Genomic DNA, 11,843 nt, shown 5'->3' with positions numbered 1-11,843 from the left:
AGGGCTCTTCCCGGCCGCCTTACACACCAACCCAGCTGGAATAACCTTCACGTCAGGGAAAGGCAGGGCACAGGTGCTGGTGGGGAGCTCTTTCCAGGAGGATGAACTGGAGCTGAACAGAGTTTTGGCAGAATTCAGCTCCCCCAGCCCCATGAATCACTGGCCGTTAGGGGACACCTGGATGTTAAACTGAACTTGCCAATACTGCACCTCAGGTGACTGTGCAGCACACATTTTGAACTTTATTTCAGTGATGACACTAATTATCATAGAATCATAGAATCATAGAATCTTAGGGGCTGGAAGGGACCTCGAGAGATCATCTAGTCCAACCCCCCTGCCAGAGCAGGGTCACCTAGAGTACATCACACAGGAACTCATCCAGGTGGGTTTTGAATGTCTCCAGTGAGGGAGACTCCACAACCTCCCTGGGCAGTCTGTTCCAGTGCTCTGTCACTCTTACAGTAAAAAAATTTTTTCGGATATTCACCTTGAACCTCCTATGCTCCAATTTACACCCATTACCCCTTGTCCTATCACTGGTCATCACTGAGAAAAGCCTAACTCCATCCCCCTGACACTCACCCCTTACATATTTGTAAACATTGATGAGGTCACCCCTCAGTCTCCTAATTGTCTCAGCCCGTTTTTTTTACAGGGGTGAGGGGAGGGAAAGCTCCTAAGGCCAGTCACAAACAGAGGCAGCATCTGTCAAGCCTTAAAAAGCCCCAACACAGCAGGCTGCTCCTCAGCACCCGTGCTTGGCCGGCTGTCACACAGAGGTGGCACTGCTGACACCCCAGCAAGCTCTGCACGACACAGCTACAGTTTTACACCAAAGTAAACCCGGGTTTGGACGGGGAGCTAGGGAAGAGCTGTCCTGTAATTCACATCCCTTTCACACACAGCAGTGCTTGTCCCAGATCCCACCCTGGGGAACGGGACCGACGGCATCAGAGGTGACAGTGGGTTTCCACCCGTGTCCAGCTTTCCACAAAAACCCAACCACAAACCCTGTGCTCGTGGTTGTTCATGGGAGAGGAAGGAGCTGAGCATGCACAGAACGTTGAAACTCTCAAACACAGAATTATTTAATTATCAAACTTTAATTGATAGGACTAATCTTACAGAATAAAACAACAGGATAACCAGTCAAGGTTACACTTAAAAAATCCAGCAGTGCAAATCTAAGACTAAATATTTGTCATCTCCCCCTCCCCTGAAATAGGCAATAGATTATTTAAAAATACCGTAATACATGGTACTTACATATTCCATTTAAAATAAATCTGCAGTGGGCACAAACACCTAGAACTTTTATTTTTAATATAAAACCAAAGATTGAGTTGCTTAGGATATGGATAAGATGTGGTGAACTTCCATGAGCCACAGAAGGCGAGTCCTTGGCTGGAAGATAAAGTGGCCACGACTTTCTACAACCCTCCTGGTCCCCTCTTCTCCCACAGTGATGAGGACACTAATTAACAAAACCAAAATGGGAACAACCTCATCCTAACAGGTGGCAAAAGGCTGGAGTACAAAGCTGAAACAGCTCTCTTGGAAAAATCAAGTTACAGAGGGAAAAAAACCTAAACAGCAGAAGGAAAGTCTGGAAAGAAGCCCTGCAGCAACAAGCTGTCCCAGGAAGCAGCTGCAGCAGGGAGCACCCATGGTTGTACAGCAACATGGTGATGGGAAGGGAGCACACGGAGAGACCATCACAACATGGCACCTGGACAGTGTCACTGCATGGGAATTGTTCCTCTTTGGCCCTTAAAGCACGAAGAAGCAACAGACAGGAGCTGCCACCAGCACAACACGGGGCAGTTGTGTGCATGGTAGCAGTCAGAACACACTGCGTGTTAACCCGTTCTTTTCTAGCTCCTTGAATTCACATCACTCTTCCTCTTCCATCACCACAACACCCCAGTTTTAGTCACACATTTCTCACCAAAGTGTCATTAACAGAAATCAATGATTTACTTAAAGTTGATATGAAACACTTGAGTAACAAGATTTTCACACAAGGTACAGTCTCTGTTTGACCCAGGCAGGGTCCAGTGATGGACTCTGCATTCCTACTGCAACACTAATCCAGGAGTGCTGATTCGGATGCATGGACAGAGGAGGAGGGAATACTCAGGACAAGGGGAGCAGAACACGGGTGAGCTGCACCACTCCAGGCACTGGAGCAGGGCACGGAGAGCTCAGGCACCGTGGCCAGGCTCACCCCAGGCAGGAAGGAGACACTGCCCACCTCCTGGGAAGCACCAGCTCTGCTCCCTGGAAACCTACCCCTGCAGTACGGACGTTTTAATCCCCGATTAGTAAATCTGCAAAGCACTTAATACAACTTCATACCCCAAAATGCTGATAGGGAATTGCACACATACACAATAGGGAACTGATGGCCACCAGGAGATCACTGAATTATAATTTAACTGAAATAAACTTTTTGCACAAGAACCACCAGATATTACCATAAACTTCCTATGGAAGATTATACGTTGGATCTCAAAACAATCTTTATCAGCCAACTCAAAATACTGGTTATATTTGCACTTTACTCACAAAGCTTGTGTATAACTGAGGACTAATTGCCAGACTCCTCCGCGGGACCATTTGTTACGCTGCATCTGCACAGGAGATGATCACAGACATCAGACAGTAAAACCCAAAGTCAAGACAGAGACTAGCAAAGGGCTCCCCAGTTAGGCAAGCTGTGACACTACTGAACTAGAGAGATGGTGTTTTCTTAGATGTTAGTGATCACTAGGTAATGTCAGTAATTGCCTTGGAAAAATCAGTACATACCAGAAGATACAGAGCTCCACATTGTCTCGAAAAGGAAAGGCTCTTTAAAGCAGTGCTGCTAAGTTCAGTTGGAATATTCACTTCAAGTAACTCCCAAGAAACCTACTATATTAAGCCAACGAACACCAATTAGAACATTGCATATAAGTATCACTTTCCTGTATTTTAATTCAAATTTTGCACATAGAACAAAAGAGTGAAACAATTTCCTTTTTCAAATCAAATCCACCTTGTAAAGCAGCATCTAAGTAGGATCACATTTTCTTAAGTTTATAATATTTTCTTCTCCACGTTTAAAACTGCTTTGTAACCCATGGGTTTTATATTCAGTGTCTTTTGACATGGATTGTAGCTGGCCCAGGATGTAGAGGGGCTGTATCCCTGGGAAGGGCACAGACAGGGGGGCTGGACTTCGCTCATCCCCTGCCCCCAGCGCTGGAGGAGCAGGTATGAGCGGGACTGGGCAGAGCACGGGGGCCACAGCAGCCAAGAGCACCTCCTCACAGGGAGCAGGCTCAGGAAACTGGGAAGGACAAGGGAACACGAAGGGATGTGCAGACAGGCCCGAGCAAGCCAAGCAGCAGGTGGAAGCTGGTAACCACAGACCCAACGACACATGCAGCAGTGACCCCACCTGACAGAAAAAGTCAGTGTCCCCGTCCTCTTCAGGCTGCAGCGCGTGCTCTCCCCAGGTATAGAACTTCACATTTCAGCCTTAACACCAGGTTTGGCAACTGGGAGTATGCTTGCTGCCTTTAATTTGCAATTATGTCTCCAATTAACTGAGGCCAGCCCCACTCCCCTTCCCGGCAAGCTCAGCAGCAGGGAAGGGGCTGTGCAGGGAGCCCACCCGGCACTGCTGCAGGACCAGCTCTGGCCCCAGTGCCATGGCAAGACACGCTGCTGGTGGCTTGTACAGAGAAAGGAAATACCTCAAGCTACAAGAGTAACAAGCACATCACTAGTTCATATGCAGGATATGAAACACTTTGAAAATTTGTACTGCAGGGATGTTTTAACTGAAAACACAAAAGAAAAGCTGCTTACGCTGCTATCAGGAGTCTACAGGTAAATACATAATCTTAACACATACTATAAAGTGAACACTTTTCCCAGTCTCTCAAAATAAAATAAAATAAATACTTATTTGGAAATTTGCACCTGCTGAGATTCAACTGGGCTGCTTCAAGGAGAGTGAAAAATGGACATGGAATAGATGAAGACCAGCTACTCCTGCAAGGCTACTTCTCCAGGAGTTTCTCAAAACACTGAGCTACTTGCATGGAGTAAAATCAGTGTTAATAATGAGCAGCGATCTGTGAGATGCAGGTTTAACACTGAGCAAGACTGATTCAGTCTGACTGCACAGCCATCTGCCACGGGTGTGCACCTCTTAGGACTGAAAGGCCAGTTCAGAAAACCTGAGATAAATGGCAAGTGAGTGGCTGAGATGAGATGCAGGATGCCACAAACCAAAGGCCGGGAGCATCACTTCAGACACGACGAGAGGCAAGAACTTCCTGTAAACTTGAGCAAGAGAAAAGCTGAAAGGTGATTTAAATTCCAAAAGACCAGTTGCTGGATATAAATTCTAAATTTGGCAAGATTCACTGAACAAGATCACTATCCATTTTCAAATCCAGGTCACGAAAGACTACTGCAGTTATTTGAGATCTACATCAGCACCCGAGCTTCTCTCTGCCCTGCACCCCCCACCCCAAAGCAGGCAGGGCTCTGGGGTTCAGTCCCCTTGGCAGACCCAGGTCACTGCTCCACCCCACTCCAGGAGGCTCTGCAGTGACAAGGGTGTCAGCACAACAGCTGCAGGGAGACTCAGGGCTGCAACATGCAGGGTCCAGAAATGCTCTGAAACACACAGCAGGGCCAGGTCAGGAGGAACAGGAGCCGAGAGATACCCGTGTGGGAGGAACCACCAAGGTGGCACCAAGGGGACAGTGAGCAGCACTGGGCCACTGCCACTACAGAGCACCCACAGTGGGAGCCATCTGCTGCAAACATACCACACATAGACCAGCCCCAGGCTTAAGGGTTGGGAAACAAAGGCAGGGGGGGAGAAGCAAAAAAAACACCACAACAAAAACAGAGCATCTTTGGATTAAAGAACAAAAGTTTTGCTACCAAAGAGTTAAACCTGAAATAAAGGGGCCAGCAGAATATGGCTTACTGAGCATCACTTTTGCATACTGTTTAAAGTTTATTTTTAAAAAACTGTTTCTGAAATTCTCAGTCACAACCGAGTAACTAAATTAAGTCTAATGCTTGTAACTGAAAGATTATGAAAATATTTTTGTTCAAACCATGTAAAAAATCCTCAATAATACATTGTAATATTTTCTTTTTAAAACTAAATTGGAAGATCAACTCTCAGCAGATTTAAGTGTATTACACACAATATTTTGTGAATTAAGATTTATTGATTTCCATTGTATTTGCTTTAAATATGGTTGAAGCTGACTGCAGAAAAGGGATGGTGAAATTTTTAATTTAAAAGTAAACTAATGGTGAAAGAACATCACCTCTGGCTTCCGTCAGTGCCTCGTTTATCATGTTTTATTAATAAAGTTCCAGGACTATCACATCCAGGGATGTTGGAGGCCTCTCCCAGCAGTGTCCTTAGCTTTGTGTCATTTTCCTGTGCCAGAGGTGAACGTGCTTTCAAAAATACTGCCACTTTCCCAGCACCGTGTCTTTGATTGCATCAACATATTGAGTGGGCACCCAGTACACCCAGTAGTAAGAGGCTTCTGTTGGGCCCAGCTGAAACGCCTGCAAAGTTAAAACGACAACATTTACCAGGGGGACACAGAACAGCTCACACAGGACAGACACAGCTCAACCCATGCAAGGTCAGGCCAGGCTGCCAACCCACTGCCTCCTGCAAACACTGGGGGCATACCAGGTTATCTGGGAGCAACTAAAAAAGTGTTCCTCAGAGGAGCAAGAACTGCAAAGGACCCATTGAAACAATGAGCTCTGACAGTATCAGAGCAGCAACAAAAACCTTGGCCAGTTTCAAGAACAACAGGGAATTATTCTGGAAGACCTAATCTGGAGCGTAACTCAAACTCTCTAAAGAAATGCCCAGAATGTCAGATCTGAGAAGCCAAACAGGAACTGAAGGAGGTCATAACCAAGTTTTCATAGTCAGAACATTTTATAGAATTTCATATCTAGACATAATGTCCTATTCTCAACTTACGGCAGTATCCATAGGGGAGGAACACTGTGGCAAAATAACCTCTATCCTTGCTTTAGGGTAAGAGTTTATTGTAGCATGTTCTGAAGATGAGATTTTCTTACACAGGTGATCAAAAATCAAGTATTTGGACAAAGATCAGTGTGCTCATGCATACAGTAACTTTAAGCTAAAACATTTCTCCCTTCTCCCCATAAAGAAGTAAACAGACTTACATAAGGAACTTCTGTCAACATTAGAAGTTAGTTACTGCACTTTGGAAAGCAAGCCCTCAAAAAAACCCCACAGACTAAGAAACATCCAAAAATTTAGTAGAACTAGCACTGCTCTCTTCTTCTATGTGTTACTCTCCTAGACCCAATACCAATTTTTCAGAAAATTTCATATGGGAAAAAACATTACAGCATCAAATCACTATTTTTTTAACCACCAGCAAGGCCTCTTGTTTATAGAAATAAAACAGAAACTAGAGATAAAACCAGATACAGGAAAAAAACACTGACATTAATAAATCACGAGCTATATTGTGAGTATACATACTCTTTTAACACTGTCCTAAGACAGAAGATAGGAAATAATGCTTAAGCACTTCATGCTTGTGTGAAACCAGCCCAGATTTTGACAAGTAGCAGATATTCAACATGCCACCCAAAGCATTCCCCCTGTGACAGCAGACCATGTCCACATTCCCACCTTCAACAACACTGGAGGCTGGTATCACCACCCAGCTCCAACTTGCTCCATTTGAAAAGCCTTACTTCTGTGGATTTGCATGAGGTAATTAGACTGGATATTATTAAAGTAGAGACATTACTTACCATCATGTGATAATCCTCATGTCCTTCAATAGGTTCACTCACCACATTTTTAATGGACCCCATGGGTAATTTTTCTGTTCTCTCTACATTAAAATTGATCAAAGCATTATTTCTGATCCATGAAGAAGCAGCGTTTCATATTCATTTCCAACACTACCTCCAGCACTTCCAAAAGCTCCTCAGGCCAGTAGGTTCCTCCTTGGGTTAACTTTGCATACCTGCTGCTGAGGACCCACCAGGCACATTAGCACACACCCCACAGCTGGCACACTCAGCATGTAAAGGAATCCAGAAGTGGATCCCACAGTTCCTTGCATTTTATGTCTCTGAATCAGTGTACCTGATCCAGGCCTAAAGGGAGTGAGGGGAAAACCCTGGCTGTACCTAATGCTTCCCCACAAGAAACTCCACCCAGACCAGCAGGATTACTCACCACAGGGAAAGCTGGTCCAGGAGTAAGAACATTCAGGACTGACTAGCAAGGATTGTACTAAGCTCTACAAAATTACAAGGCTGAAAAAAGACAGGCTAACTCCCTCTGTGACAGTCTATTCCTGGCTACCCCCTGAGGCAGGGTTCACTTGTTACAGGGAAGAAAATACTAATGAGCAAACAGGGAAAGAAACAAAAAGAGAAACTGAAAAAACAAACCCAAAAGATGGCTACAATGACATGACAGAGCAATGTCAGCCAGGTTGGGGCAACCAACAGGAATGACCAACTCTGTGGCTCATGGCAGACTTTTCTCTCTCAGTTCTGTCCTCACTTCTTTCTGAAGACTTAACTCCAAGATCCTTCCTTTCAGTTTCAGTTTTCTGTGTCTGCTTAAAATTACCTCCTGGGATTTAAGACAAAGGAAGCCACAAACACTCTACAAAGGAGACACTCAACTATGAGCTCCTTAGATATATCTAATTTGTGTGATCTTGGAAGAAAAACCACCTACCTAGAAAAGGCACAGAGGAAGATAAACTTGGTGATGTAAAGACGAATAATCTGTACTTCAGGGCTGTAACTAAGGTGACTCTGAACTACCTCAGTCAGACTCCTGACACTCATTCAGTAAGATCTTACTTTGCTCTCATGTCCAGCATCCCACAAGTCACTTCCTCTTCCCTACATCCAGCAATAGACAAATCCTTATTATCAATGCCTCTATGAAAATGGCACAGACACACCAACCCACACCAGACCTCAGAGCACAGACATGTCCAGTGACCGTGCAGCACTGGGAGGCTGGGGGAGGAAGCACCAGTTTCAACTGTCCAGGATTAGCAAGGGAAAAGCCCCATTAACACCCAGTTACAGTTGCTTTCACTCTAGCTCTTACATGCTGGCATCTGCCATGGATTCCTTGGAGCAGGAAGGAGTTTCTCCCAACAACAGCCAGCAACTACAGCCATTCCCTAGAGGAAGCAAGCTGCTGCTGATGTGGAGAAGTAGGGGAACAGGTGGAAAACAGATGACTACAGGAAAAATCAAATTTCACAGCTAGAACACTTCAGAAGTACTAAACCTGAAACTCATCTAGAAGGTGAAAGAAGAGGACAAATTACCTAAATAATAATAATGTATTTAGAACACATTATCAATAACAAAAAATCTGGCTGCCCAATCTACAGAGGAAAAAGAACAATGTCTCACTCCATCACAGCCTGGGAGAAAAATCACTGCAACTAGTACCCAGAGAAGTTTGAAAGCCAAAAACACCTTCACAGTCAAGTCTGTCCTACAAAGGAAAGATCAAAAACTTCCAAGATTTCTGCTTACTTTGGAAATAACACAGCAGCTGGAGGTGTCATCCAAAGCCAACATCACCATCCAATTAGGTTACTTTACTGGGACAGTGAACAAGCACTTCTGTTTCTCTTGCTCATCACTAGAATATTGCCCCATCTTGGTCAAACTCAAGGAGCTCAGCGTCCTTTGGAGGCAGGGGGTTATTGAGATGTTCTCAGCAGCAATTCCAGTTCCTCCTGGACAGCTCAGGACAGTAACCTGATCCTCTGCACAGCAGCACATGCCATGGTTTCTGCAGTTGTGCATCACTGAAACAAGACACCCAACTACTGCTGGTTGGAAGACAAAGATGCCAGCACTCCTGGCTTTAATCCTGGCTCTAAGATTCTCTTTCGAGTCCCAGCCAAGTCATTGAGCCTCTGCCTGATGTTGGCATCAAACCAATGTTTATGAAGTGCTACTGAGATATGCTAGAAATGCCAAATATTATCATTTACATTTGGTACTATGAAAAACAGATTAGAACATCTGACTGCTGGCACAACTGAACTCAAGCTTTTCAAAAGCAGAAGTGAAACACCCAGTAATATTCAATGATCTGGGAGAATGGCATTTGAGAAGCAGAAGCAAAGCTTAGTTTTTATGGATTCCAATCCCAACACTATTCCCCGAGCACAACCAAGTCACACCAGAAGACGTTTCTAGGCCACACAATTGACATGTAGCCCAATTATCCATCATTCACCTCAGAGTTCTAGAGTTGCTCACCTTTTGTACCAATCCACAGCTGGTCTTGCTCAAGTTTAAAGGTCAGTCTTACTTTCCCCCCTGACTTGTTGTACATGCCAGACAATGGCACTGTTGGCAGGCGCTCCTGCAGAGGCAACACAGGGAGGGACAGTGAAGGACTTGAACAGTGTTGAGCTTTACCCCAGCAGGCCCCCAAATACCACACAGTGCTCCCTCATCCTCCCCCACCCTCCCGGGGAGAGAGAGCCAGAAAGGGAAAAAGACCTGTGGGTTGAAATAAAAGGCAATTTAATGAAGGAAATAAAATAGCACAGTAATAAAAATACTGGAATACACAAACAAGTAATGCACGGGCACCTGCTCCCCACCCGCTGCCCGTCCCGTCCCTGGCTAGTGATCCCAGAGGAGAGAAACCTTCCGATATCACAAGCCCAGGAGGCAGAGGGAGCTTCCAGCCAACCCTCATCTACACACTGAGCACGGTGTTGGAGTGGCACAGCATTCCATGCCATATAGAATATCCCGCTGGCCCATTTGGGTCCACTGCTCAGGCTACGCTCCCTCTCAGCTCCTGGAGCACCTGCGCGGAGCAGGGGAGGTGGGAAGTCCTTGATCCCTTAGCAGCAACTGAAAACATCCCTGTATTATCAGCATTCTTCTCATACCAAACCCCATACTAAAGCCAAAACACAGCTCCAGTCTAGCTGCTAACAAGAGAATCAGCTCTATTCCAGACAGAACCAGGACAAACAGGTAAGATGTATCCTCTTTATTTTTAAGACAAGGATGATTCATCTTTCCAGTTTTCTACTAAAACAGTCTCGAAGGGCTGAACCAGCCACCTCTCACACCACAAAACCCATCTCTCTCTTCTGATTACAACAATTTCTCCAGGACTCATGTACCTACCTGAACACCTTTAACAGAAGGCATCACGTCATCAGGTTTTCCTTTATCCAACACTTTTCTGTGTTGCTACAACATAAAAACAGAAATTAAAATTCACAGAATCACAGCAGAACTTTTCAGTTTAGTCCCAGCTGCACCCCTGACCCTACCCCAATACCACCAGGAGACAGTTAAGGACCATTCACAGTCATTTACCACTGGAAATAGTTCATTTCCAAAGTAAACTGAGCACTATCAGTGTCAGTGCAAAGAAACTGTATAAATGAACAAACCCCCAGTCTAATGCAAAGAGTAACATCCCTTTGAGGACATACATAAGTATACATCTATAAAAAATTAAAGAGCCCAAATCTCCACTTCATTATTGCACATGCTGAATCACATTGTTAGCATTTGGCAAGGCAGCTTTTTAGCTGCCAAGTCTTCTATCCCGGGAACAGCAGAAACCTCCAGCCCTGGCAGCACAACACAGCAAGAGCCCAGGGCAGGTCAGAGCAGCAGCAACTGCCACCAGCCCAGCGACAGCCTGCACGGTGCTGAGCACCTCTAAACCAGGATGGAACTGGCACTGAAAGTGAACTGTGACAAACCATAGGAGTACAAAGGCATTCTTGACAAATGCAGTTCAATAATACACAGTTTAATTTTTAATCAAATTTACTCTGGGGAAGGTGTGGGGCTGGCAGCACCCTGAGCTGAAAATCCCTGCTGGGATGCAGCACTCCAAGGTGTGATGGGAATGTTCAGCATCCATGTTCCTTCTGTGCTGAAGGAACTGCTTGCTGGGTGCTCATTTTAAAAGCATGTTTTGGAGACCAAATTATTTCATGCCAATTAAAACTAGTTAGCTTTTAGAAAGAATTAATCTAGACTATGTTTGAGCTAACAACAATGAAATATTTCTATTTTTTAGCATTTCCTGTCTGACATGCCAGCCTGTGCCTAACACCAGCAAAAGTTATGCCTTGTAGAGCCTAAACGTGTTTCTGCTGCTAGAGCCCCTCACCAGAGCACTTTTCTATCACTTTGCTGTGAGGAGAGAACCCCCAGCCTGCTCTGAGGAGCAGCAGGACCCACAGGTGGCTGCAGAGGGTTACACGAGAGCCAAGCAAACCCCACAGCTCTCCCACACCACGAATTGCTGAGACATCAATAACCTTTTGTCTGCAAAGCGGCTCCTTTTTATTTTCTTCAGCTTTGACCTCTTGTTGAGCAGCATCTTTAGGTGTATTTACTGCTAAAACATCGTTGATAGTAGATCCAACAACCATGATTTTTGCTCCGTTTGTTACTTTGATTTCCCGCAATGTTTTCTCCTCTGGCAGGAGTCCCTTGAACATAACTTTCTGCATAGCTGGCGGGAGGCCTAAGAGGCAAGGAGAAGGGTTAGGAGCCCCCCGGCAGCACCAGGGGCAGCGGGGAGGGGAGGGGGCCCCGACAGACCTGTCAGCGAGTGGATCTTCTGCTTCAGCTCGGCCCCCGTGCTGTCCAGGCAGAACTTCACGTCGTACTTGTTCTTGTTCCAGATCACCTTCAGCTCCACCAGCTCCTTCCCGCCCTCCGCCTCGCCGCCGTTGCTGACAGAGGCCTGCGCG

General features: G+C 45.5%; 1 protein-coding gene across 1 annotated transcript in view; it reads right to left on the bottom strand.

Moving 5' to 3' along the window:
* Positions 1-5,009: 5,009 nt before the first annotated feature.
* UBFD1 (ubiquitin family domain containing 1) overlaps positions 5,010-11,843 on the bottom strand; it is a 7,948-nt gene continuing 1,114 nt past the window's right edge. Inside the window, exons 2-7 of the mRNA XM_010002589.1 lie at positions 11,692-11,836; positions 11,406-11,614; positions 10,249-10,314; positions 9,358-9,463; positions 6,850-6,932; positions 5,010-5,601 (exon numbers count right to left, since the gene is read on the bottom strand). Of these exons, the coding sequence (XP_010000891.1) occupies positions 5,491-5,601; positions 6,850-6,932; positions 9,358-9,463; positions 10,249-10,314; positions 11,406-11,614; positions 11,692-11,836 (720 nt within the window). The 3' untranslated portion in view covers positions 5,010-5,490. The remainder of the gene's footprint in view (positions 5,602-6,849; positions 6,933-9,357; positions 9,464-10,248; positions 10,315-11,405; positions 11,615-11,691; positions 11,837-11,843) is intronic.

Source organism: Chaetura pelagica, unplaced genomic scaffold (genome assembly GCF_000747805.2).
Source record: "Chaetura pelagica isolate M959 unplaced genomic scaffold, ChaPel_1.0 scaffold438, whole genome shotgun sequence".
Lineage (NCBI taxonomy): Eukaryota > Metazoa > Chordata > Aves > Apodiformes > Apodidae > Chaetura > Chaetura pelagica.
Note: the sequence above shows the minus strand (reverse complement) of the source record. Positions and strands in the feature narration are given on the sequence as shown.